The sequence below is a fragment of the Molothrus aeneus genome, chromosome 1 (assembly GCF_037042795.1).
Source record: "Molothrus aeneus isolate 106 chromosome 1, BPBGC_Maene_1.0, whole genome shotgun sequence".
NCBI lineage: Eukaryota > Metazoa > Chordata > Aves > Passeriformes > Icteridae > Molothrus > Molothrus aeneus.
Window position 1 is genome coordinate 81181948 of NC_089646.1, and position 24360 is coordinate 81206307.

A 24360-nucleotide genomic window follows, 5' to 3' on the forward strand; every position below is an offset into this window, starting at 1 on the left:
AAGGGCTTTTTATGTACTCTGAGTTAGATGCATGGGAGAAATACCAACAAGATATTATCAAGAGGCCAAAATAATAAAAAAAAAACTTCACTGGCAGCTATAGAAAATCATAGAACTTGGGCAAAAGGTTTAGAGTAGCATTCTATCAACATAAAACATCTCACAAAATGTTATTCACTTGTCTATTCAACTTGCCAAACTCCAAACCCATCTAATTTTAAATAATTCAAAACTCCAAGAAGAGTGAATTAGAAGAAAGAGACAAAGACAGAAAAGATACAGAAAAGAACAAGTATAGCTACCATTTCTAGTTCCAGCAGTGTCCAGTCTCTCAGAGTTGCATGCCCAGCTGTATTAATGCATTTAAATATTTTAGAGTCCTTATTCAATATGTCAGTAGCTGGTCCTGTTTAATTACAGGAAAGGTGCCATTTCTGTGTGTGAGGTCCTGATTTTTGATAATTATTCCTTCTGACGTGAGCAGGAGTTCTTCTCAAACTCTGTTGCTTGCAAAAGAGCTGACATTGCAGCAGCCTTTTCCTTGCACCTTCTATTACCCAGACACAGTCTGATCCACATGCAATCATCTTGTGTGGGTGTGTAAAGAAATATCACTACTGTGCCATTAGAAATCTGGGAAACCTTGTCTCTTTATGGAATAGAACCCTGACAGTGAAAGCTTGGATTTGGCAGCAGTTGCCTTGCCCTGCCTTGCCCTGCTTTGCCTTGCATTGCATTGCCTTGCCCTGCCTTGCCTTGCCTTGCATTGCATTGCCTTGCCTTGCCTTGCCTTGCCTTGCATTGCATTGCCCTGCCTTGCCCTGCCCTGCCTTGCCTTGCATTGTCCTGCCTTGCCTTGCCTTGCCTTGCCCTGCCTTGCCTTGCCTTGCATTGCATTGCCTTGCATTGCCTTGCCTTGCCTTGCCTTGCCCTGCCTTGCCCTGCCTTGCATTGCCCTGCCTTGCCTTGCCTTGCATTGTCCTGCCTTGCCTTGCCCTGCCTTGCCTTGCATTTCCTTGCATTTCCTTGCCTTGCCTTGCATTTCCTTGCCTTGCCTTGCCTTGCCTTGCCTTGCCCTGCCTTGCCCTGCCTTGCACTGCCCTGCCTTGCCTTTCCTTGCCTTGCCTTGCCCTGCCTTGCCTTGCCTTGCATTGCCTTGCCTTGCCTTGCCTTGCCTTGCCTTGCCCTGCCTTGCCAAGGAACTGTCTCTTAAGACTGTTTGCTGCCTTCATCTTTGGTGAAGATGGTGAGCCATCTCTGGGCAATGGTGAGCTACAGTCATAAAAATTATATTGTGACACCACTTCAGATGGAAAATATTATATCCATGAACTTTAACGAATAGGGCAATCTATGCTGCTTATTTCCCAAGTCTGAGGTACAGCTTTGCAGTCAATGAGTTTTCAGGTGGAAGAAGAAAGGATTTTGTGTGTGTATGTGTGTAAATAAGGGCATTTTAAAGTATGCAAACACAGGCATTTTTCTTTTCAGTTGTACTGGGGACCTTGAAATCCATGACACAAGTGGTTATCTCTTAAACTCAAGGACTGACAAAATTACACAATCAAGGTCACTGCTGTACATCAAAATGTACACTGTAAGGTACAATACAATACATGTATCATCAGTGTGACTTGCTGCTATTTGCCATCCAAAAAATGCTGGAATTGAGACTCTTTTGTTCTTCCAGTACCAGTAAACAATCCTGGTCTACTGGCTTGTTGTGCACGATGAAGAGTTAGGACTGAAGACATTAATTATTTATGTAATACTTGCACTTAGACAGTCCACAATCAGATTGTTAGATTTGTCTTCCTTTAGATTCATTACAGTCAAGCACTTAAGCTTTTGCTTTTTTAATTCTTAGGGACAGCATAGAAATGGATGCACAAATTTTCCAGACAAACTAGGAACAGAATGTTTTCCAAAGGCAAAGGCGATGAATGTGCCTGAGATGACTGAAAAATGGGTACATACAGACATGCCTAGATCACAGTCCTAGGACTTAGCAGGCTTAATTCACTGCAAAAAGGACACACAGGTCCTGAAATGCTCCTGTCTTGCCCTGGGAAGATGGTGGCTGGCACTGTGTTGACAAAAATAAATAATTTAGTAGATCTAGCCAATGGCTCCCTTCATGGTTCTCAGGAATGAAGGCATCAGAAGTAGGTTGTAGGCCATAATAACCTTGGGACCACCAAGATGGTAAGAGGGTGGGAGCACCTTTCCTGTGGAGAGAGGGTGAGAGAGTTGGGGTTGTTTGGCCTGGGGGGCTGCCTCCGTCTTCACCCTCCACGGGTGCAGTGGAGAAGGTCGTGTCAGGAGGGCACAGGGGAAGGTGAGGAGGCAGCAGGCACTAGGGGATCCATGGAGCTCTGAGATGTTTCACAACTTCTCTGGGGCAACCTGCCCAGAGAAGTGACAGAATCTCCCTCTTTGGAGAGGTTCAAGACCTTCAGCGTGAGTGAAACTTTGAATGGTGTAGTCTTGTCCTGGCCCATGAGAGATTGGACAAGGTGAGTTCCAAGGGCACCTCCAAGCTCCAACATCTCCTGATCCCTAAAATCCCCATGATGACCTGACCTGGTGCTTCCAGTACAAATCTGTTACCATGTCCCCAGAGGGTATCTCTGGGTCCCCAGGTGCTACCCCCACAGCTGGATCTTATATTGCCAAACACTGAGGGCCCAGTCTCACAATGTTTCCATGTGTGCCAAGGAGAGCTCCAGGCCCTTGGCACCACTCCTGTGCCAACATAACCTCAGAAAAACTCTCCAAGTGTCATGGCTTTGTGAAGGCAGCACCAAACACTATGTCATTTTTGTAGGAGACAAGGGGCGAGGGTGATGAAGGTCTTGAAAATAGCAATTTGAGGAAGCTGTAAAAGCAGCGTCTGCTGTAGTTTGTCCTGAAATGAAAAATGCTGGTTGCATTATTGGTGTTAAAACCTGTTTGAAGTGGGATAGAAACTGTTTTTCCAAATACTACTCATCTTAAAAAATAGCATTCAGTGGGGAGCCTCTTTAGGTGACACTTGTCCCTATGATCCAGGTGTCGTGGGTGTGGGATAGCATGTGTGGGATGCAGCTGCATGTTGTGTAAACAGATTTTATAGGAGAGACATGAAAGCCTGCTTGTACTCTTCTCCAAAGCCACCAAGACAGGGGTCATCAGGGCTGGCACAGGGCGTCTCCAACTATTCTGGGCATCCAGGCTCTCCTGCTGCTCACAGCATGTGGCCACATGTGCCATGGCCTCTGGGGTGCCTGAGAAATTGTTCCTTGGGTTGGTTCGTTGATCTCACTGGTGGTGGATGCCCTGACCTCATCTCAGCTCACCCTTCTCTTTTCTCATTCCCGTTCTTCAGTGAGCAGGTAAAGAGTTTGCACGTAGTATGTAAAAGTGTCCTTCAGGTCCTCCTTTAAAAGCTGTATTGAGGCAGGATGCTTCATACCTACAGAAACTGGAGGATGGTTTGCCTTGAGAGAAGGAAACGAGTCATCTTTGCACTTCTCATCCCAGATATAACTCCGGTTTAGGCAAGATCTGCTGCAGCTGGTTATCACAGCTTGTTTTCAGCACTACATTAACAGCACTGTGGTTAACAGCTTCACAGCCAGACCACACTTGCTCCAGGAAATGTCCACAAGATGGGGCCCCTTTCCTTGACAGCCACCAAGAAAACTTTTAGGGACTTTGGCTCTAATTACAGTAATCAACACTCTAAATGGTCCATGTCAAATCCTACAGTAAAAGTACACCAGTGTCAGAGGAAACCTGGCTTCCTAGTAAGTGGAGGCTGTAGCAAGCAAAGCTGTTGAATGTTGTCTCTGTGTGCAGCAAGGCACCAGCCTGTGGGGTGTGATAAAAGGTGGAATGTCATCTGCTCGTTAGGAGTTTGTAGTTATTTGTCAAACAGCATCATCACACTACTGAATATTTATCAGTTTATCTGCTGTATGTAGGAAAATCAAATTACCTTGGGATATCATTAGAGCTTGATAAGCCAATAAGTTGGAAGAAGCGTGATTTGAATTTTAAGCCAAAGGTATTCTCTTTATGCTTGCTCATCATGAGCCAGACCTTTCTTTTTCCAATATAAGCAAGTATAAATAGAGTTACACTAAGCTGCTTAAATAAATTTTAACTGTGGCAAACAGTATTAATTCCAAAATGCTGAGTTAATCTCCTTGCAATCCCAAAATGCTGAGTTAATCTCCTTGCAATTCTCTGTTAAACTTAATTGGCTAAATACTGCAAAATCACTTTAAAATTCCTCGGCAAACTAGAACTCAATTGAGAGGGGCAGCCCAAATATCTATCACTGGAAAAGTAGCATTCAAAGAACAGCAGCTGGTAAATCTGAATTTCTGCCATCCAAGCATCACCAGTGCTCAGGTACAAGGAACCTCTGCTACAGAATGAAGTATTGTGGAGACAGATTTGTGTCTGGCATTCCTGTGCTGCATGAGAAAATGGGGAGTAGCCACCTTGATGACAGGCCATAGAATAAAACTGGACAAGGACTAATGAGCAATGGGAAGAATAAATAGATGAAGGAAAAAACAGAGAAGCATTTCAAACTAGTGCTGTTTGGAGTCTTGTTAACTATTTCTGTGCTGATGCTATAGCCCCAGGCTCCTTGCTGCAGGTGGGAGAACAGCACAGACACTGTTATGCTCTGGCTGCAATATCAGGAGTTCACAGATAAGACTCTGCCCAAACTGGGTCTTACCCAAATTGTTTTGGTATTTGGTTTTATTTTCTAGAGAGGGTTTATGTGATAAATTAATCTTGAAACTGCTTTTAATACCATTTACTGCATTACAATTGTAGCAGAGAAATTGAAGAGGGATTATTGGAAGTGTATTAGAGACCTTATTTAGTGTCTATTTTAATTAGTTAGAAAATCTAGAATGGAATAAGTAACTAAGATATATTCTGAACAAAAAGCAGTTCAGCATTGAAGAGCACATTTGATTTTTATTGCCAGCATGCTGCATTTCACTTTAGTAAGGGGACCAGCCAGACCAAGGAATATTGTTCCAGTACATGCATTTACATGGGAGTAAGCAAACAGTTCCATTTTGATCAGTTAAGAGTGATAGCAGAACAAGGTTTTAAACAGCTTCTCAGACTAGGGTAAAATAAATGCTCTTTGTATGACTGCCTAATGACTGTGAAGGGGAAGAGGAGGGATCACCACATGTTAATTTGGTTTAAAAAGATGCTACAATGGCCTGTCTCCTGTTGAAAGATACAAGAAACTAAATTGAGCATGAGGGTTTCATCTGAGAAGACCTCCTAGGTCATAAACTAAAGGTCATAAAGCCTTTCTTCACTTGAGGAGAAATGGAATAGTTTCCAGCTTGTCCTTTAAAATGCATACCTGTGGAGAAGTTATGTATCTGTGCTGTATGAGGATGTGTTATATGCACAGCACTGGTGTATGTGTCTATTCTTCTGACCACTCTCAGTTCAGATTGCACAGTGTATAGCTTTGCAAAGAAACCCTCTGCTGATTTACCTTCTTCAAGCTGACTTATTAGAATCTTTAAAGATGCCAGTCAATGATGGGCTCCCTGGGAAAGGATTATATATGGCAGGGGATACAAGAGATCAGCAAAGAGCATGCAGGAAGCAGCAGGTTTGGAGTCCCTGAGGAGAAAGGGAAAGGGGACATACAGAATGAAAGCTTGAAGGGAACAGCAGTAAGAAAAACAGCATGATGATAGTGGGGTCCCACAGGAATTACAGCAAGAGGTTACCAGGTGCAAGTGTGTGAGGAGGAATTGTAAGACCACATGAGAGGAGTGGTTATGAAGCAGTGTGTGGGGACATCACATGGAAATGTAGCTATCACATGCTGAATTGCTCCAGGTACAAAGCTAGGAGGGGTGGGCTGACATAAACCCTTCCTCTGCCCTTAACACTCTCATGGGTTATGCTGACTGACCTGAAATTTATGAATATTTATGTCATAAACATGTCAACAGCCTGTTCACAATAAGCACCTGGAATCTCCCTTCCAACCTTGCCGTACCAAGTGGATATCATTAGGTATCTGGAGGGGGCTGGGGAGGACTGCATGAAGATTGACTCATAATCACAGCTCTTATTGCAGATAACAACTGGTTTGCATTTCTGCTTTCCTGCAGATTCCTAGATGGCTGATGAATGAGGCCCTGCCCGTGTGATACTGGAGGCAGATTTGACTATGAGGGTTGTGGGGCAGGAAGTACAAGTTGAGCACATCAAGGTGTACATTTGCAAACCACCTGCCAGCACAGGCAAATCTGTGATTGTGATTCATGATATATTTGGATGGCACCTCCCAAACACCAGATACATGGCTGATATGCTAACAACTAATGGATACATGTAAGAAATCTTTTATCTTTCAAGAAATCCCACTCTTTATGATTTCTAGCCTTACCTTAGAACTCTTATATGTGAAAAGAAACTACTACCAGGCCAGTTTGAGCAATATATTTCCATAATACAGACCCAAAGAGGAACACACTGTGTAGTGTGGCAGAGTATAGCATGCTTCCTTCATTCTTTGCTGATTACAGAAGAAGTGACTGCACATGTAGAATGTGTAGGATATTGAAAATATGATGCAGTAAAAAGTGATTTTGCTTATTTTCCCAGAAAAGTGAGATGGCTTTTAAAAATAGAATGTTCTGAAACACAAGTATGTGTTCTGTTTTTGTAAGCCTTTTAAAAATAATTAAGTCTGAGTTCTATGATGGGATTTTTAAAAATTTCCATCAGCAGAAATATGAATGAATGTCAGACATTTTGAGTATGATATTGAATATGTGCATATTCAATGGTCCATATGCACACTTGGATATAATATAATGATAATGATAATGATAATGATAATAATATATAATATATATATAATCTCCTACCCCCTTCAAAGCTTTCACATTCATTTTCATTTAATGTCCTACAACAGTTAAATTCCAAAATGTAGAAAAATCATGCAATAACTGGACATGATGCAATGTACTCCATTTGCTTTATACATTACAGACATTCATATGGGGTTTGAACAGGCATGCAGTACCAAAAAGCAAACCTCCACACAATTCTGTAGAAGTCTAGTTTGGAGAGAGAGTGCCTTTAATGCCCTGAGCCTAGGGAGCATGAGGGAAGCCAGATGTCACCAGAAAGATGTGGTGTGGCTGAAATCTGTCTGTGGCACTGTCTCTGGAGAAAAAAACTCTACCTTTGCCAGCATTAGGGTTTTACTGATACACTGGAACAATGCAAGGGTCTGTTGTCTGCTCCGTGTCTTTCCTGATGTCCCCTATTCTGCTCCATGTTTGGAAGTCTGTTTGTCTTGTGACGAAATGCAAATGTTGTCAATGGACACACACCCTTCATGCTGTGCAAATCACTGCTATGACAATGTGCTGCTTTGTTACAGCAAGAGTCTGCTCTGTCAAAAGTGCCCAGTGTCTGATCAATTGGTATTTTTCAATACTACCTTGCAAATTTTCCCTATGATTCGTGCTCTGCCATACTTGTTTTTGGGATACCTTCTTTGCCTCCATCCAAACTGTTAAGAATGTGGTGGTCAAGGGAAGAAGGCTTCAGGAGAACTGAGCGTTTTCAGGCAGCAGTGTCTGAATGAAGAGAAGTTGTACGTAGCTTCCAAGATACTGCTGAACTGGTGCATCAATACTTATTGAGAGAAAATAGACAGATTTTTCCCAGTGCAGTATGGGGTGAGGAGCTATGGGAACTCCATTTCAGAGACCATATTAAGCCTGATAGCTACTATTGCCTTATTAGATCAGTTTGAGTGGGAAAACCTGTTCTTCTGCATGGGTTTGGGAAGGTTCACTTTCAAAGCACTATGTGTTTCTGACAGATTCTTATGCAAAGGCTGCACAGTTTTGCCCATACATTTCCAAATACATTTTTGCTCTGGGTGTCACTGTTAGTTTGTTTTTTTGTTTGTTTGGTTTTTTTTGTTTTTTTTTTTAAATAGAAATTATAGAAATTATCAAACAAGGTGAAGAAAAATAAATGACTGCAACATACTTCAGTCTGATTTAGGCCAAACTGATCCAGTCATTTCACCATGTTCAATAACATCCATGAGGTGTGTCTGGGGACGGAGAGAGCCAAAGACGTTTTAATAAGTGAAAGATGATTGCTGTTTCCCAGAGATCCCATTGCTTCCACACAGCAACACCTGGTGGTGACCTAGTGATGGCAGCCTCCAGAGTCCCTTCTGCACCAGGAAACTCTGTCCTTCACTAGTAAGTCACAACTGCTGCTGGTCACGAGACACATTTCAGCCAAGGTCATCCTGAGTTGGGGTTTGCATCCCGTGATGCAGGAGCTCAGTACTGAGTGGACTCTTAGTGCACTTCCCTTTTTCCAGTCACCAGATGAGTAAAACACTACTCCCCTTCTTCCCAGACAGTTTCCCTTCACTTGTTCTTTGCTGACCTCAGTCCATCAGGCGTCTGTTGTTTTGGTTTTTTCCTTGCTCATAAGTAAGCCTCACCATGTGCCCTGTAGTAAACAACTATTTTATGTAATTGTCTTCGTTTACATGGAACCCATCAATGATGGATTTGTGTTAAATGTTGTATGCAAAATGTAAATTTTTTGTAATCAGGACAGAGTTTTATCATCTTTTACAAGATCATGCATTGTTTTACTGTGTATAGTTTCAAAAACAGGTTAAATAATACAGATAAGAGTTTTAATATTTTCCAGATTTGTATCACAGAATGTATTTTGTGGTTTAATCATTGAAAAAAGCATTTATAGGTATATTTAATGTTTTCTAACGCTCATAGGTATTTCTGTGGAATAGGTAACAATGTTATTTAAAAACATTACTTTCTCAGGAAAAAAGAGATATAAATTATGTCTGGATAGAAATCTTCCATGCAATGAAAGGCCAAAAAACCCTCAGTGTTTGATTAATTAATTTAATTTTTATTTTGTGTCTATGTGTGCAGAGCCAGCTGCCCAGACTTTTTTAAGGAAGAGAAGCTTAGACACTTTCTGATGAGCGGTCTGAATTTGCGGATTGGCTGAAAACTTGAGATGGCAGGAAAATACCAAGTAAAATGTCATGGAGCTGGATATAACATTGCCTGCTGCTGTCAAAAACTGCCTTTTCCCACTTTTTTTGTTTCATTTGCTTTTATTTGGTTTAGTTTGGGCTTTCTTTTGGTTTTGTTTTGTTTGAGATTGGATGCAGCTATTTGAGCTACACTAGCAAAAGTGGCCTTTTGAAATGATTTCCTAGAAGTGGATGGAATCAATGATTTTGCCTTGAAGAGAATTCAGGGACAACTTTCTTAGTAGCAGCTTGGTGAAGAATTTTTGTCCTCTGCTGTTGGCAAAAGTTGCTTCCTCTTCTTCAAAAAGCCCAGTTTAAAAGTGCTCATTGACTCAAATCGTGAGAAACCATAATTCTGATCTGATGTCTCACTGAGTAAGTAGACTGATCCTTTAAGGTGTTGTATGGAAAGAAGAAAGGAGTTATTGATTGTGCCAGAGAACTCTCCCAGCAGCGTGTAATTGCCCCCAGGGAGGTGATGGCTGCATCACCAGGCAGAGTGAGGGCCAGTGGCTCCCTAGGAATGTGGAGCTGGGAACCAGGAGGAGTATCGCACCCCTCCTGTGCGCAGCACTGCCTGCACATTTATCAGCCAAGACCTGTCACTAGCAGGCTCTGCTGCCTTAATAACAGAGAGGGAAGCTGCTGGCAAGACAGCCCTGAGAAGGGGTCAGACTAATTAGAGGCCAAACTAATTAACTTTCCTGGGAGAGCAAATATCTTGGATTATTGGGAGTAGCTGCATTGAACGTTGCTGAGCTAGGGTATTTGGTGAGAAGGTTATGGGAGACATAACTGGACCATTTCCAGACTGCTTCTGTCTCACAGGGGTCAGTTGTGTTGGAAACTTTTTAGCTTGGAATCTGCCCCCTGTCTGCTGCAATGGGAAGGCAGGGTTGGGTGCTGCCTGGCATTTCTTACAGGCAATTCACACGTTTCAAGTGTCAGCTCCAGTCAAGAAGGAATTTCTTGGCACTTAATTTGCTTGTTGTGTGTGTTTGTGTGTTGGCAGATAAAGCTGTGTTTTGGAGGCTGGTTTATTGGGGAATTTCACTGGTGCCCATGGGGTGAGGAACTGGGGCTGGGAACAGCCTGGAGGTGATATAAAAGCCTGAACTGCCACCCAGCTCCCAGCAATACTTTCTCTTTACTGTCTCTGCATGGTGACACATGCTACAGGAGTAAATGGGTGTTTTCAGAGCACAGCATCTCAGCAAGATGTATTTTCAGGTTGTAGGTTCTGAAAACATCTACCATGTTTGTTACATTGACTTCCCTGCCACAAATATCCCAGATGACAGCTTACAGTTACTGTCAGCATTTTCACTGGCTAATAAGGGGTATTTTCTAGAGTGGTTTTTACTATTTTTCTGTCAAAATTTACAAAGCAAACCTGGTCCAGCTTCTTCCAGAATGGCAAGCTTTTTTAACTCTTAGGTAGGTGTGTAATCAATATCCATCCTTTTCAATCCATTCTTTTAGGTTTTCTTTCATGTAGTTATGTTGCTTTTTTTATTGAATCCCATTGAGATAGCTTTTTTCTCTTTCTGATGATATCAGCTTAGTGATCTCTAACACTTACCTGAAATAAATAATTATTTAAAGTATGCAAAAGAAAATCTAGTAGCAGCACAATATGGTGACAGTCACTTTTGCGCCTCTGTATTTTTGTATTTTCAGATACTGGTTTTACTATGGTTGCTCGATTTGCATTTCCTTACATGTCCCAGAGAAGCTGATGCTGTCCTGAAATACCTAAGGGAGCAGTGTGGTGCAAAGAAATTAGGGGTCATTGGTTTTTGAGTGGATGGTGCTGATGTAGGTCACCTGATGATCACACACTTGGAAGTAAAGGCTGGTGCATCTCTCTATGGTAGGTAAATCCAAGAATGTCCTACAAGCAGGTACACATGCATAAGCCTGTTGGGTAGCCTAAACACTTGGTGCAGCATCATTTTTTCAAATGAGGCTATCACCTGATGAAGAGAGATATTTTTAGCAGAGTTGGAAGGATACTATGCAAAGAAGAGGGTGGTGAGGATATTCGTTCCTAGTTTTGGAAGGGTCATAGCAGACATGTCCTTAATTTGGATCTGGACACACATTCATGTTGTCCTTGGGTCACTTTCCCAATTTAGCTTCCTTTTTCCTGTTTACTACTGCTCTGCATACTGCAGAGACAGAACTTCACCCAGGAGCAGAGAGTGTTATTTTTGTTGTAGCTGCTCTGCAAAGTTGGATTGCAGTTATTTAACAACAGCTTTCCTTTATTTTAACACCAGATTTCCTTTTGTGCTCTGCTCAAGAAGCTTGGATAGCTGAGTTGCCCTTTCCTGATGTTCTCAGAATGTACATTTTAGACTGCTTACTAAAACATTGCTTCTCCCTGTCAGTTTGAAAGAACTCAAGCTTGTATGCATAGAAGATATCTTTGAAGTCTTAATTCAGATATTCTGTCTATACTAAGAAACTGGCTTAAATAGAGTTTTATTCTAGAAAAATTTATCTTTTGAGGAGCCATGATACCAGTAGCTTCAAAATAAAGCTAGTATGTACGGCTACATATTGTATGAGATATGAAAATTTCTCACTGCAGAAGCAGAATGCTCTGTTTGAGTCTGGATTTCCCCTAAAATGTCAACTGAAGATTTTGTTTTCATGTTTTCCAGGACTAATCAAAGATTTTGATGATATATTCAATTTCACGAACCCTAAATCTTTCATTTTTGATGAAAAAGGTGACTTAATTCCCCTTCATCAAATATGCTAATAGCCTCCATCATCTTTGATTTCTGCATGTTTTAATTTCCATCCTAAATTGTGAGTTAAAACTCAGCCTCCTAATAGTGCTTGAAGATCAAAAAAACCAAGCAGAAAAATAGAACTGGACATAGAAGGGCTAATGTAACCTAGGAAAAGAATGAAATCTATCTATATCTATATTTTTAAGTATCTTTCTTTTGTAAAAATATGGTTACTAACCTAAATAGAAAAGTTTCATAAGAATTCCACTGCTGTTTTGGAGTACCCTACTCAGGGACCTATCCTTTGCTGTAGGACACTTTTCCTATTGGTCTAGGAACCCATAAACCATGTAGGATGTGATAAATCACATCCAAATGTGTCTGTTAGAGGCTTCTTGTTCAATTACAGTGTATGTGGCACTGCCATATATTTCACATAGGAAATACCTTTGTTATGTCCATGCCTTTGCAATTGGGAGGCCTCCTTTTAGCAAATTTTCTAGAATCTGAATGCAAAAGTGGATGCTGTGCTTTAACATGCTTTGAAATACTCTCCAGTTCCTTGAGATTCATGTTTGAAGTTAGACTAAAGGTAAATTAATCTGTGTATTATGACCCTTGTTCATCTATGTTCCAAATAAATCACAAGCCCAAAATTTAGGAACACGAACACATTGCTTGGTGAAGCTCATTTTGAGAGATGAAGCTTTTTTGACTTGTAGCCTGGTGGCAGATGTGTGTTTAGCAGGTGATGTAAGGGAGCACATATCTTTCAAAATTTGTGGCTAAGGTTATTCAGAGGGGGTTCTACTCTCTTGGTTTCCCTGTGGCACAGTGAAACACCATAGATTCCTAAACTGACCAGTTTAGGAATTGAAGTGTGCATTGGAAGGTGCAGAAAGGACATTTTAATGTGAGGCTTACAACCATGGCTGCTCCCTGAAAAAGAAATCCCACATTTCAAAAACAATCCATGTTTTTTTGCATGATGTATCTTGTTCCTTAGTTCTTCTGTCAGTGATATGACACAATTCTCCATGTCTCATCAGCTCAAGGCTGTATCCTCCTCAGGACCTATTCTCCATTTGTGGCCAGCAGTAAGGAATATCCCCCCTTGCTAAACATCCTGGCAACCTGTGCTTCAGGGGATTTCTGCGCTAGAAATTTCTAATGCCACTCCTGCAACTGTGTCAAATGGCCACTGGTGGACCAAGAGTCTGTGGATTAGCCAGACCCTTTTGGAACTTGCTTGAGCTGCTCAGCTCTAGCTCACCTTGTGACTGTGACTCCTGTGGTTTAATTATGCCTTATAATTAAAGAGGGAGAAAGGCTCGTGATCATTACTTTGAACCCAGCTGCCTCATATCTTCATCAGGTGCTTCTATTAGAAAAACAAACATGAGTGTATGCCCCTTTTCACCTTTTCAGTGCTACAGATAAAGACTGCATATAATTTAAATGGGGAGAAAAATATAATTTAGTGAAGTCTTAATTTTACTAATGACAGTCTCTCAAATTAAATATACCATCAGCGAAATATTTATTGTAGTGTCTCTCATGTAAAGATAGTCAACAGTACTAATGACCTGTATTTCTCTTAATGGGATTGTTAAGGTATTCCTACGTTATATGCTGCTAATGGCTCTCCATCTTTCTCACGGGGAGGTCCTCACAGAATTCTGACCTGAAACTGCTGATTAACTGTTGATTTCTGTGTGACACCACCTATCTGTAATATATAAATGCAGTTTCCTGGGTGATACAGCTGTCATAACACTTATTTTCCAAGAGAAGAATGCAGAAGTCTGGAAGTATTGTGCCTTAATTTGCCCCAGTGTCAAACACGGATAACTCCACATTAATGGTGTTCCATTAGTGTTGGAAAGTTTGTTAATGTGGGAGAGGACGATCAGGACATCTATTTAGAGAACAGCAGTCATTCATAAATTCTGGAATGGCATGTGAACTGCAACACTAACACTGTGACTAAGCAAAAAGAAACAAACAAACTGACATGCAGTAGTTTCGTGAAATGAAACGGTAGACAGCTACAGAACCATATTATCATAGTTATGTTATAAATGTGTATATGTAGTTATGTTATATATGTGTATTTTTAATATATGTATAATATGTATAATATATATAACATATATTATAGTTCCTACAGGTACAGCCAAATATTCATGATAAAACTGTAAGTCTCTGAGTAGGAGCAGGAAATGTGAGATCTGAAAGAGGTGAGTGTTTACATTGTGAAATGCAGCCAAATGCATGCACAGAGATGGTGGATGCATTGAATTAAGTTATGACTTCTAAGTGAAAAATCAGCATGGATTGCCTATCAAGGAACATGAAACAATAGGAAATTAAAAGCAGTTCAGTTTCCAAAGTTTAACCTTGATATTAAGGTAAAATGGAATAGTCTTACATATAAAGAATTATTTCCACATGACTAAGAAAGTGGAAATGTGGTTAAACAGCTCTAGTGGACAGAAGGTTCTGCAAGCATTGCTGCCATTTTTGTTTTCTGTGAATGATGAAAACTCACAATCGTTCTCTCATTTATTTGACTGCTGTTCTCCAAAGTATATATGGAGTACCTAATGTCCTTGTGTGCTATAATTTGTGGCACACAAGTGAGAAGAGCCAAAAAACGTAAAACAAAAAGATTGGGGTTTGAGCCTTATGACTTTGCTCTGGAAATCATGGATGGGCTTTTTTTTAATTTGTTTTACTTTATTTTAGGGATTGCAAACAAAGAGCCCTAATGAAGTAACTTAAAATATGAGCAAACACCTTATGTATGAGGACTAAACTGTAAGGTAAAAGTGTGTTAGACTAGTACACATTTAGTCTACTTCATAGACAGCACCTCTGAGGAAGCAGGGAATTTTGGGTTGCTAATATATTTAGCTAAAGGTCTTTACAAAATAATCCTAATAAAAAGAAAATGAGGAGAGTGGGAAGGATACAAGGGTCAGCCAGAAACTAAAGACAAAAAGAAAAAAATGCATAAAGTATCCTGTAGTAGGATAAAAATGTCTCTAATTTAAACACTTATTGAATAGCATGGAGGTACAGCAATCTAGAAAGTTATTACTTTCTTACATGCTACTTATTTTCATCCTGAAGAAAAAATATTTTTCCTGCAGTGTGTAACATTTGTCTAGTATAAAGCTTTGAAATGACATTTCTCCTTCACTACCTCACCCTGCTGATGACTTTAAATATGCCTTTTACCCATGGATAAATAGTCTCGGGAATTAATTGTGCAAATGTAGTATTCGAAAGTGGTTCGACACCAACCTTTAGAAAACAAAGGAACGCTCTTAAAAAAAAAAAGAAAAAAAAAGAAAAAAAAAAGAAAAAAAAACCTAGGTGGATTGTTCAGCTAAATCAACATGTTTTGGAAACATGAAAGAAAAAGTCCTCCAGGGGTAAATACTATTTCATGCAAGTTCAAAAGAAAGCTTGAGGCGATGGCAGCACACCCCGCCCACGGTGGCAGTGAGATGAACAGCTTTAAAAAGAGCGGCCTTCGTCACTCGGCCAGGCACAAAGATAAAGGCAGGGGCTTATGTAACTCTTTTAAAGGAACCCGATCCTTGCGCTCTCCCCTTTCGTTTTGGGAGTGAGCGCTTTGTTTGGGGATCCAGTTCTGCCACAACCATCCACGCCGAGCTCCTGCATCCTGCTTCTACAGTCTCGCACACCTGCAGCGCTACAGGTATGTGCGGGTTTGTTTGGGGTTTTTTGAAAGTCATGGCTTTTTTTTTTTTTCCCTCAGAAACGTAGAACAAGCACTTGCGAGGTGTGAGTCAGCACGTTCGGGAGACTTTCATTTTATTTGCAGACAGGGTGCAAGCTCATTTAAATGCAATTGGGGGTTACTTTCTTCCCTTTCTTTATCCCCCCCCCCCCTTTTTTTTTTTTCTTTTTGAGATGATGGTTCAGAAACCTGTTATTTTCCCCCCAGAGGTGGGAAGACCTCTGAGGAGGAAGACGCAGGAGAGTGTGTTTAAAGTGATGGTGCCACACAGCAGTATCTTTACATTTTTACTGGCTGTAGATTGAAGTATCTGAAAATCAATTCTTGTTTGGTCTTCCAGTAAATTCTCAAGTGCTTGCAGGTGGCAATGGAGGTACACCAAGGCTGTGGGTTTTCAGATCCTCCTAAAATAATGGCTTTGATAAATGTATGAGGGGGAAATTAATTTTTAAGCAATGTTTCAAGAGCATCTTAGGAATGGGAAAAGATGCTGTTTGTACGTACTACAGCAGATGCAGAAACACTGAAGTGTCTTGCCTATGCTACAGAGCTTGCAAGTGTATATGGCTTATAAACCATACAAGCCAATGCTATCCCTCACAGTCTTGCATCTGGAGATGTTTTCATCAGTGAATATATCTACATCTTTAAATATTTCATGTTCTATGTGTTGCTTTACATTTTATCACATAGTATGAAATGTTTTCAATTAAAGCCTTTGAGGTTATACCAGTGAGGGCATTGTATTTGTGTTTCTGGAGTTCTGAAGTGTATGTTTCTTTAATATTTAATCCCTCCTCCTCTCTCTGCAGGAGACCACAACCTGCAGAGAAAAAAGGGCCCTTATGGGTGTGGCTTATTTAAAAAAGAAAAGGTAGAGTACTAGTATAGATCTGTGCCCAGAGATAATACAGCTTTCAAATATGACACAGCTTGTCTTCAAATGATCTGAACTGATCTGCAAAACTGAAATCTCCTGGTATCTCCAGTCTAGCCCTGGTGATACTGCTTGGGAGATTCTGAATTTTAAAGTCTGCAAATCCAGAATATATTGCCCTCTAGAATTCTGTCCAAATTTTCTGTCTGCCAAGTTGTTGGCTTTCCTAAAGCTGTCCCTTTACTGCCACAAATCTTTAAGTCCCACTTGTCCAGGGACAGTTCAGTAAACTCTTTTTACTGTTTCTCTCTGTATTTTTGACACAGTCAAGTTTGAAGATCCTTGTTTCTTTACTAGCTAAGTTTCTATGGGAATACACATGATTTATCTGTAGAGAGCTTGGGTAAAGCTTATCTAAATTCTTTCCATGTTCTTGAATCGTTTGTAGATGCTCTGTGAATATTCAAAGGAGTTATTCTCTGTTTACTCAGTTGGTTAACCTAAGCTTGATGGCAGAAAATCATTAACTTGAGTCCAAGGAGCTACCTACAGGTGTGTTAGATTCTGCTGGTACTTTTTGACCTTTGTGAATTACTTGTTTATTTTTACTTAAGCAATAGTTTGAAAAAAAATTAACCATATCCTACTCTTACCTTCTTGATAAAAGATTTGGCTCAACTTTAGGAATTTGGTTCTTTATGTTCCGTGCTGGTACATTTTTTTTTGCATCTTTCTTAAGTATCCTTCTTCAAAAGTCTGCAACACTTGAGGCTAAAGCTGTTTAGAAAAAGGATTTATTTACACTGAAAATTTCAGCTATGTAATATTTTAAGTCTCTGGATGAAAATATAGTGGCTTAACCTATGTGTAGTTATATCTCTATACACAGTAGTTGTTGTTTTTTTCTTTCAAATTGCTGAGTCTTGTATTGAGCCTTTACTGTCTACTAAAGAAAGCTATGCATTCCTGACAGGAAATACACATGATGAGGAGTGGAAGGAGTGGCTTCATCGCTATGTAAATAGTTTGTGATGGTTGCCTTGCTGCTTGCTCTTAACTTTATTTTTATTGTACTACTCACTGTAGGGCATGGAAATCCTAGCATGTACCAGGTTCCTGCTGAAGACTTCATAAGAAACTAACAATAAACTTATTTATGTTAAATAACCCAATGGGCTTTTTGAGTAATGCTTCATTTTAGATCAAACAGTAATGAGCATGTTCATCCTATTACTGTAATGATTAAAAAAATTCAATAGCTGATGATACTGCTGACATTTTTCAGTGTGGCATGCTTTGGTATTCACTTCTGAATGTTTTTTTTTTCCTTAGCATCACACATGGCCAATGAATCGAGGCCCTGCCCATGTGATATTGGGGACAGGTTTGACTATGGAGGCCGTGGGCAGGAGGTACAAGTTGGGCACATCAAGGCATACGTCTGCAAACCTTCTGCCAGCACTGACAAAGCTGTCATTGTGATTCACGACATATTTGGGTGGCAACTCCCAAACACCAGATACATAGCTGATATGCTAACAACTAATGGATACATGTAAGAAATATTACTGTTTTCAAAGTGTCTTTTTAATAAGCAAGTTTGTTGAACCAACTGTTCCCTTTTTTCATGTAAAGCATACAAACACAAATAATTTCACAGTCTTTCTTTACCCCTTTCTCCAAGGAGCTTACTGCTAAAACAGTGAAAGAAGTCTAAAATAATTGAGTAGTCTTACCATAATGAGTTAGTATGTAAGCACAGAAGAACAGGGGAGAAACAGAAAATTTTCTTATGCTGCATCTTTCATCCTCATGAGCCTCTAGCAGCCTGCTTCCTCCCTTCCTCTGTGCAACTTGGCTGTTATGGTAAAAATTCCAAAGATGCTGAAGATCTTGTTAGGAAAGGAAAGTGTACTAACTTGTGCCAAATAGAGAAACAAATTCTCAAATATGTGTAAAGCATATTGAGAAAAGCATATTGAGTATCCTCTTTCCTGTATTACTGGGTTAGTGTTCCTTCCAGGCCAAACATAGATACCATGTAAATTGTAGTTTCTGTGCTTTGGTTTTGAATTTCTTTTTTAATTTGGTAGGAAACCACCAAGGATTTTCAGTTACAGTTAACTATTTATCAAATTAAGTAATGAATTTTAGCAGGGTAAAATGTAACTGGAAATTATACTAAGTCTCCTTTTTAGATGTAGAAAATTATTGAGGGTTGCGGGTATACTGCTTTGGTGTGGGTTAAGTACTATGTATTCGTTCAGCAAAAGAATTTGTTGTGTGGTACACATGGCCTTCCCTTTAATCCCTTTCCAGTATTATTTCATGGACATAAAATATTCTCATTTTTCCTGCAGAGCCATCTGCCCAGATTTTTTTGTGGGACAAGAAGCTTGGAAACCTTCTAATGACTGGGCATCTTTCAATGACTGGGTGAAAACACGAGATGCCGGCAAAATAGACAAGTACAGCCATTGTTCCTCGTCCACCGAGGGGACATCCCTATTTCATAGGAATTTTTGCCTCAGTAAAAATGTAAAATTAGATCCTAAATAATTAGTGGGTCAAATATAGCTGGATGTCCACAAATAGAAAGTTCACGCAGCTCATGGGACAAGCTCATGGTTATGTGAGTGGTGCTTTACAGATAAAAGTAGACATTTGAATCTTAAAAGTTCCCAGTGTTTGTGCAGAAAGTAGAAGGAAAATGAATGAATGAAAAGAAAAGAACCAGCAAAGGCTAGAAAATGTAGCTCACTCTGGCCACTTTGATCCCTCAGGAAGGCACAAATTCCATGGATTTTCGATAGGCTGCAAGTGCAGACACTATGCAATGAGGGAACATGTTTTCTGCTCCCCATCAGATCACAGCTAGTTCAAAGCATACTGCTTTCCCACTTTTCTGTATTTTTCCTATTTTTATCTGCCACATTGGTTGATTGCATAAAGTAACTGCTGATTTAGAAAAAACTGTTGGAAATTTGTTTCCACAATTTTATAAAATATTTGTCATCCTTGTGAGAGATGTTTTGCGTGTTAGTCACATTTGTGATAACAGGATGCTCTTGACTGGCTGTGGATATCAAAATTTTGTGTTCTCCTACATGATAACTACTGCTATTTGTGAAATTAATTGGACTGTTCATAAAATGACCTCATGTCCTAGTAATAATGATCTAGGAAGACTGATTTTCTCCTTTGTCTTTCTTCTCCCCTGGAGTTTGTCATGTATTTTAGAAATTAATAATAGTAGTGTTGTGGGTTGACCCCAACCAGCAGCCAAAAACCTCGGCTATCATTTAGTTGCTCCCACAAGAGGAACAGGGGAGAGAATATGGGAAACAAAGCAAGAAAACTCCTGGGTTGAGATAAAGACAACTTGATAAGTAAGGGAAAGAGAAAAACCAGGAGTGATGCAAAGACAGTCACTTTGTCCCAGAAGCAGACTGATGCCCACCTAGAGCACCACCACCTGCCCAGACTTAGAGCAGCAGCCACCAAAGAGGCAGCGAAACGGGCTAGAACCTTAACTCACTTTCATTTGCATGTCTCAGAGAAGTTGATGTCGTCCTCGAGTATCTGAAGGACCAGTGTGGTGCGGAGAAGATTGGTGTCATTGGGTTTTGCTGGGGTGGAGCGGCAGTGCAACATCTGATGCTGAAAAATCCCCATTTAAAGACTGGAGTGTCCCTCTATGGTGAGCCTGGGATACCTGCTGCATTCTGAGCAGAATACCAGTGCAGGAAGCAATTCTTTAGGGCTGTTGCTGTAACAAAATTCAGTGTGACTTCTAGTGGAACAGGGTGATTTTATTATAAATAATCTATTAGTGATTTGATTTTGCACACTCACAATTTTACATTCAAGTGTACCCAGCAAGATCTATGTATTTAAAGAGTGGCATGACCAGGATCACATCTGTGAACATAGTGCCAAATGCCATGGCCTCACTCATTTTGTGGCGGTGACAAAAGGGCTTCTAGGCACATCTTTTGCATCTTTTAGACAGCTGTCCCTCATTACTAATAGGACCCATTTTTAGCTCTCTTTTTTAACTCTGTAGTCTCACACATTACTCAATGCATTTATGCTTCCTTTGATATTTTTCTTATTAACCTCTGCACTTCTACAGAACCCAGACCAACTTATTTTAATTAAAGGTGAAAGCAAATTGAAGGTATTTTTCCAGAAAGACTATTGGGATTGTTTTGCTGCACTGATATAGTTGAGTCCATTCAACGGTGTTACTTGCTAATATTTTACTTTGTTGTTGTAATAATCTCAGGAATGAAAAGAGTAGCCAGGGTGGCAGCTGGTTAGTTCTACTGTAACTTTTATTCAAATGCATTTGAATAGTCAAAATTACAATGTCAATCTGTTATGAAATCATATCAGTGTAAATATATGTACACTGAAATTGTAACCGTTTATGTGGAATGATGAATAGTAACAATTATCTTAAAAATGGTCTTCTCAAGCCAGAGGTGAGCAGTCCCAAAGTGTCCATCTCTCACAGAACCCTGTCTCTGACAGTGGTCAGAAGCAGTTGCTTAAAGCAACCCACAAAAATGGGGCAAGTGTAACAATTCTTTCCTGATTTTTCCCACAGAACTGGTCTTCGGTCTCTTTTTCATACAACTGATGTCACCTTTAATGACATTGCAAACATTCCACCACAAAAGGGAATTTTAAGCAGAGTGTGTTAAATTCCACACCAAACTGATCAGCTGTAACTGATGAAAATGTCTCGAAGCTTCACTGTGCAGATTTTGTAGTGTTTTAGCTACTTTAGGTAGCATAACTTCTTGTATGTATGTTTTTTTCTTCTTTAGGAGTGATCAGCCGTTTTGAGGACAAACACAGTCTGCTGCATCCTACCTTCTTCATTTTTGGTGAGAAGGATAACATTATTCCATTGGAGCAGGTGAGTTTCCCATCACAGATATTTGTCTTTTTAATGCTTTTTGTGCTTGCTTTGTGATTGGGTTTTAATGAACACAAAGTAGAAAACTAATTTGTACTTCTCTTTCTCTTTCACTAACTCTTACAGTACTTCTTCACGAATTGTTGTTGTTTATCCCCAAATAAAAAAGTTTTACCATGACACTAAAAGCATTTTCTGTTGCTGTTTGGAAATTTGGGTGATTTTCATCAGTTCCTAGGAAAAGAGCTCATGGTTATCCAAAGAAAGCCTTCTGACAAGTTTAAGATAGGAGACCCTTTTTAGTGATACCAATGGTCCTTAAAATCCACCTGTTCCAATGGAATCACTTGTAGGAGAATTAAAAAGATCCTGTAGCCATCATTTTCCTTTTCCCCCTGTCCTGCAGAGATTCTCCTTTCTGTCACTCTGTCAACAGCCTTTCTCTGGAGCCTGAGTGGAGAATGGTTGGAGAAAGATTATTATCTGCCAAGGGGATCAAAGGGAAACATGTTTTTATTGAGCGATGTTGCCTTAAACTTTCCTAGCAAAAATTCCAGTCACTTTGAACTGCTGATTTTGTCTCTGCCCCTCCTCCCTCAATTTCTAATTCAAACTCTTGCCCCATTTTTTTTAATGGGTGGTCTATCAGCAGCAACTCATACAGTGCTCACTATATGATAACCCTCTCATGATTCTGAGCAGTAGATTTTTTACCTTTACAGGTGTTAATAGTAATCCATGTAATATTTTTTTACATTTTATGCAATCACATGCTGGTATTTTACTGGAGGGGAAAAAAGCCTAGTTAAATAAAGCAAGTGCAGTAAAAGAAGTGCATTTAGGTATAAAATTAGTAGAAGAGAAAACAATGGCAAGGATAAATTATGTCTGTCTTTCAGAAAAGTAAAAAATGAGGACAGCTTTGGGACTGTAAATATAGAATGTGTTAACTTTGTAATCAGCCAACATAGAATGTTCTCTGTTACAGGTCACCTTGCTGGAGCAGAAGCTTAAACAAAACTGTAAAGTTGATTATGAAGTTAAAATTTACCCTGAACAGACACATGGGTTTGTGCATCGCAAAAGAGAAGATATTAATCCTCAAGATAAACCTTTTATTGAGGAAGGAAGAAAGGATATGATCAACTGGCTGAATAAATACATTTAGGTTAAATTAATGCCAGTAAACAAAATCAATTGTTGTAAGAAATCAGAAAATAATAGACTATATTGCTTAAAATGTTCTTACAACCATAAAAATATTTTGTAAAACTCTTCTGCAATAACACTACTTATTTGCACTTACCTTCTAAGTAGGGGCTTAGAAATGGCTTTTAAAATGCTGAAAGGTATAAATGTAAAGAAGGTTTTTAACACTGGTATTGTATATCTTAAAATTATTAGAATTTTATATGGCATCTTTTCTGGCACCTGAGAGTTTAATTTTTTTATATCAATATCAACATGATTAAAAATCATTGAAACTCTGCCCACGCTTGAGAAGTTATCTCCTTAAGGCTGTGTTAACCACTGTTTAACTGGGAGATTTTCTTGGAAACAGAATATCCTCTTCAGATTTCATGAAAAGAGAGCTAGAAGAGTGAAGGGGAAAGAAAATGGAAAGAAATGTATGTGAACAGAAAGAGAGCTGCAAAAAGTTGGGAACCATTACTAAAGTGAAGAGATTAGAAGAGATCACATCATTTCACAATTATCTTGATGCAAATCCTTCATCAAATTGTTCCTTTATCACAGGTTTCTCTCTGCTATGATTTAATTGGGTATTGTCATTGGTAAGGTACAGCCCATTCCTAGTGACTGGGGGAACATTACCCTGTTTCAGCTCCTTTGGACCCTCCCAGTGTAATTCCCAAAAACCATGTGGTGAGGTCTTGCCTGTATTTGTGATACTGAGGGAATAGATGTGGCTAAAATATTGTACTGAACATTGCCCATTTTCCTCTCAGGTAAATACATGTGAGCCCAGGGAGCTTTCAAGGAATATTGCCTTTCTAGTTGCAGCCCCTCCATGGTTTCCATTGCCCCACAAAATTTTTTCTTTCTGAGTTTGCTGCTGCCAGCCATGCCTGACAGCTTCTTCAGGAAGTCACATTCCCTCTGGCTCTTTCCTAGCTGGGGGCCTAAGTAGTCTGTGGTGGAATTATAGCTGCATGTGTTTCTGAACTCCATGGTGCCTCTTCAGAGTCTCCCACCATGTGGGTCCCCCCTCAGACCCCAAATCCCCAGCAGTGCTTCAACCATCCCTCCATTTCAACCCCCTTCTTCACATCACTCCTTTCTTCCTGCAATGCACTCTGTATGTCCCTTGAGAAAGTAGTTCTCTCTGCAGCACACTGGTTGATATTAAAGAAAATCTATCTTTCAAAAAGATTTTATGCAAACCTCTGAGGCAAAAATGCAAAATCTTCCTTTGCTCCTTGGTTCATGCCCTTGGTCAGTGATTATTGCTGTTCTGTGGTTTGGACACTGCACATTGTGTTTCCATCTCCTTGCTCAATGATTTCAGGCGAGATGAGCCTTCAGTTCTTACTAGGTCCAGCCAGTGCAGGGAAAACATCTTCAGGTCTGCAGGGCATTGTTGCCATCAGTCATGCTGGAAGAAACAGTCCCTCCACACTGGAGAAGTTCCATGATGCCTCCCCTGATCCCGCCCTTGTGCTCAATCTGTGCAGACTCCCAGTGACTTACAGAGGGAAGGGCCAGACAGTGACTTCTGTGCTTCCTGCCAGTCCTGGCATGGTTCTGTTCTCAGCAGGGAGAAGAGGAACACTTTCCCAGGAGAGAACTGCAGACACCTCCATGCACTGGCATGGGCACACCTGAGGTGTGTGCCTGCCCAGCTCTAGGGAATGGAACATAATGATGCACAAACCTGCCTGGAAGGAAGCAATGTAGGTTTGTGGTTCAGGTAATCTG

General features: G+C 40.1%; 1 protein-coding gene across 2 annotated transcripts; it reads left to right on the plus strand.

Moving 5' to 3' along the window:
* Positions 1-15396: 15396 nt before the first annotated feature.
* On the plus strand, positions 15397-22912 carry LOC136562838 (carboxymethylenebutenolidase homolog). 2 transcript variants are annotated; one of them, XM_066559878.1, is made up of 7 exons: positions 15397-15577; positions 16945-17048; positions 17829-18051; positions 18857-18964; positions 20054-20196; positions 21332-21423; positions 22412-22912. In XM_066559878.1, exons 3-7 carry the CDS (start codon positions 17837-17839, stop codon positions 22589-22591), a joined length of 738 nt encoding a protein of 245 aa, XP_066415975.1. In that variant the 5' UTR covers positions 15397-15577; positions 16945-17048; positions 17829-17836; the 3' UTR covers positions 22592-22912. The 2 variants fall into 2 exon arrangements, with proteins under 2 accessions (XP_066415975.1, XP_066415965.1); XM_066559868.1 differs by lacking the exon at positions 16945-17048 and having other exon boundaries at positions 15399-15577.
* Positions 22913-24360: the final 1448 nt, after the last annotated feature.

Coding starts and splice junctions, on each gene's coding strand:
- LOC136562838 (XM_066559878.1), top strand. CDS start 17,837: ATGGCCAATGAATCGAGGCCCTGCCCATGTGATATTGGGGACAGGTTT. Junction 18,052..18,856: donor CTAACAACTAATGGATACAT/GTAAGAAATATT, acceptor TTTTTCCTGCAG/AGCCATCTGCCCAGATTTTT. Junction 20,197..21,331: donor GACTGGAGTGTCCCTCTATG/GTGAGCCTGGGA, acceptor TTTCTTCTTTAG/GAGTGATCAGCCGTTTTGAG.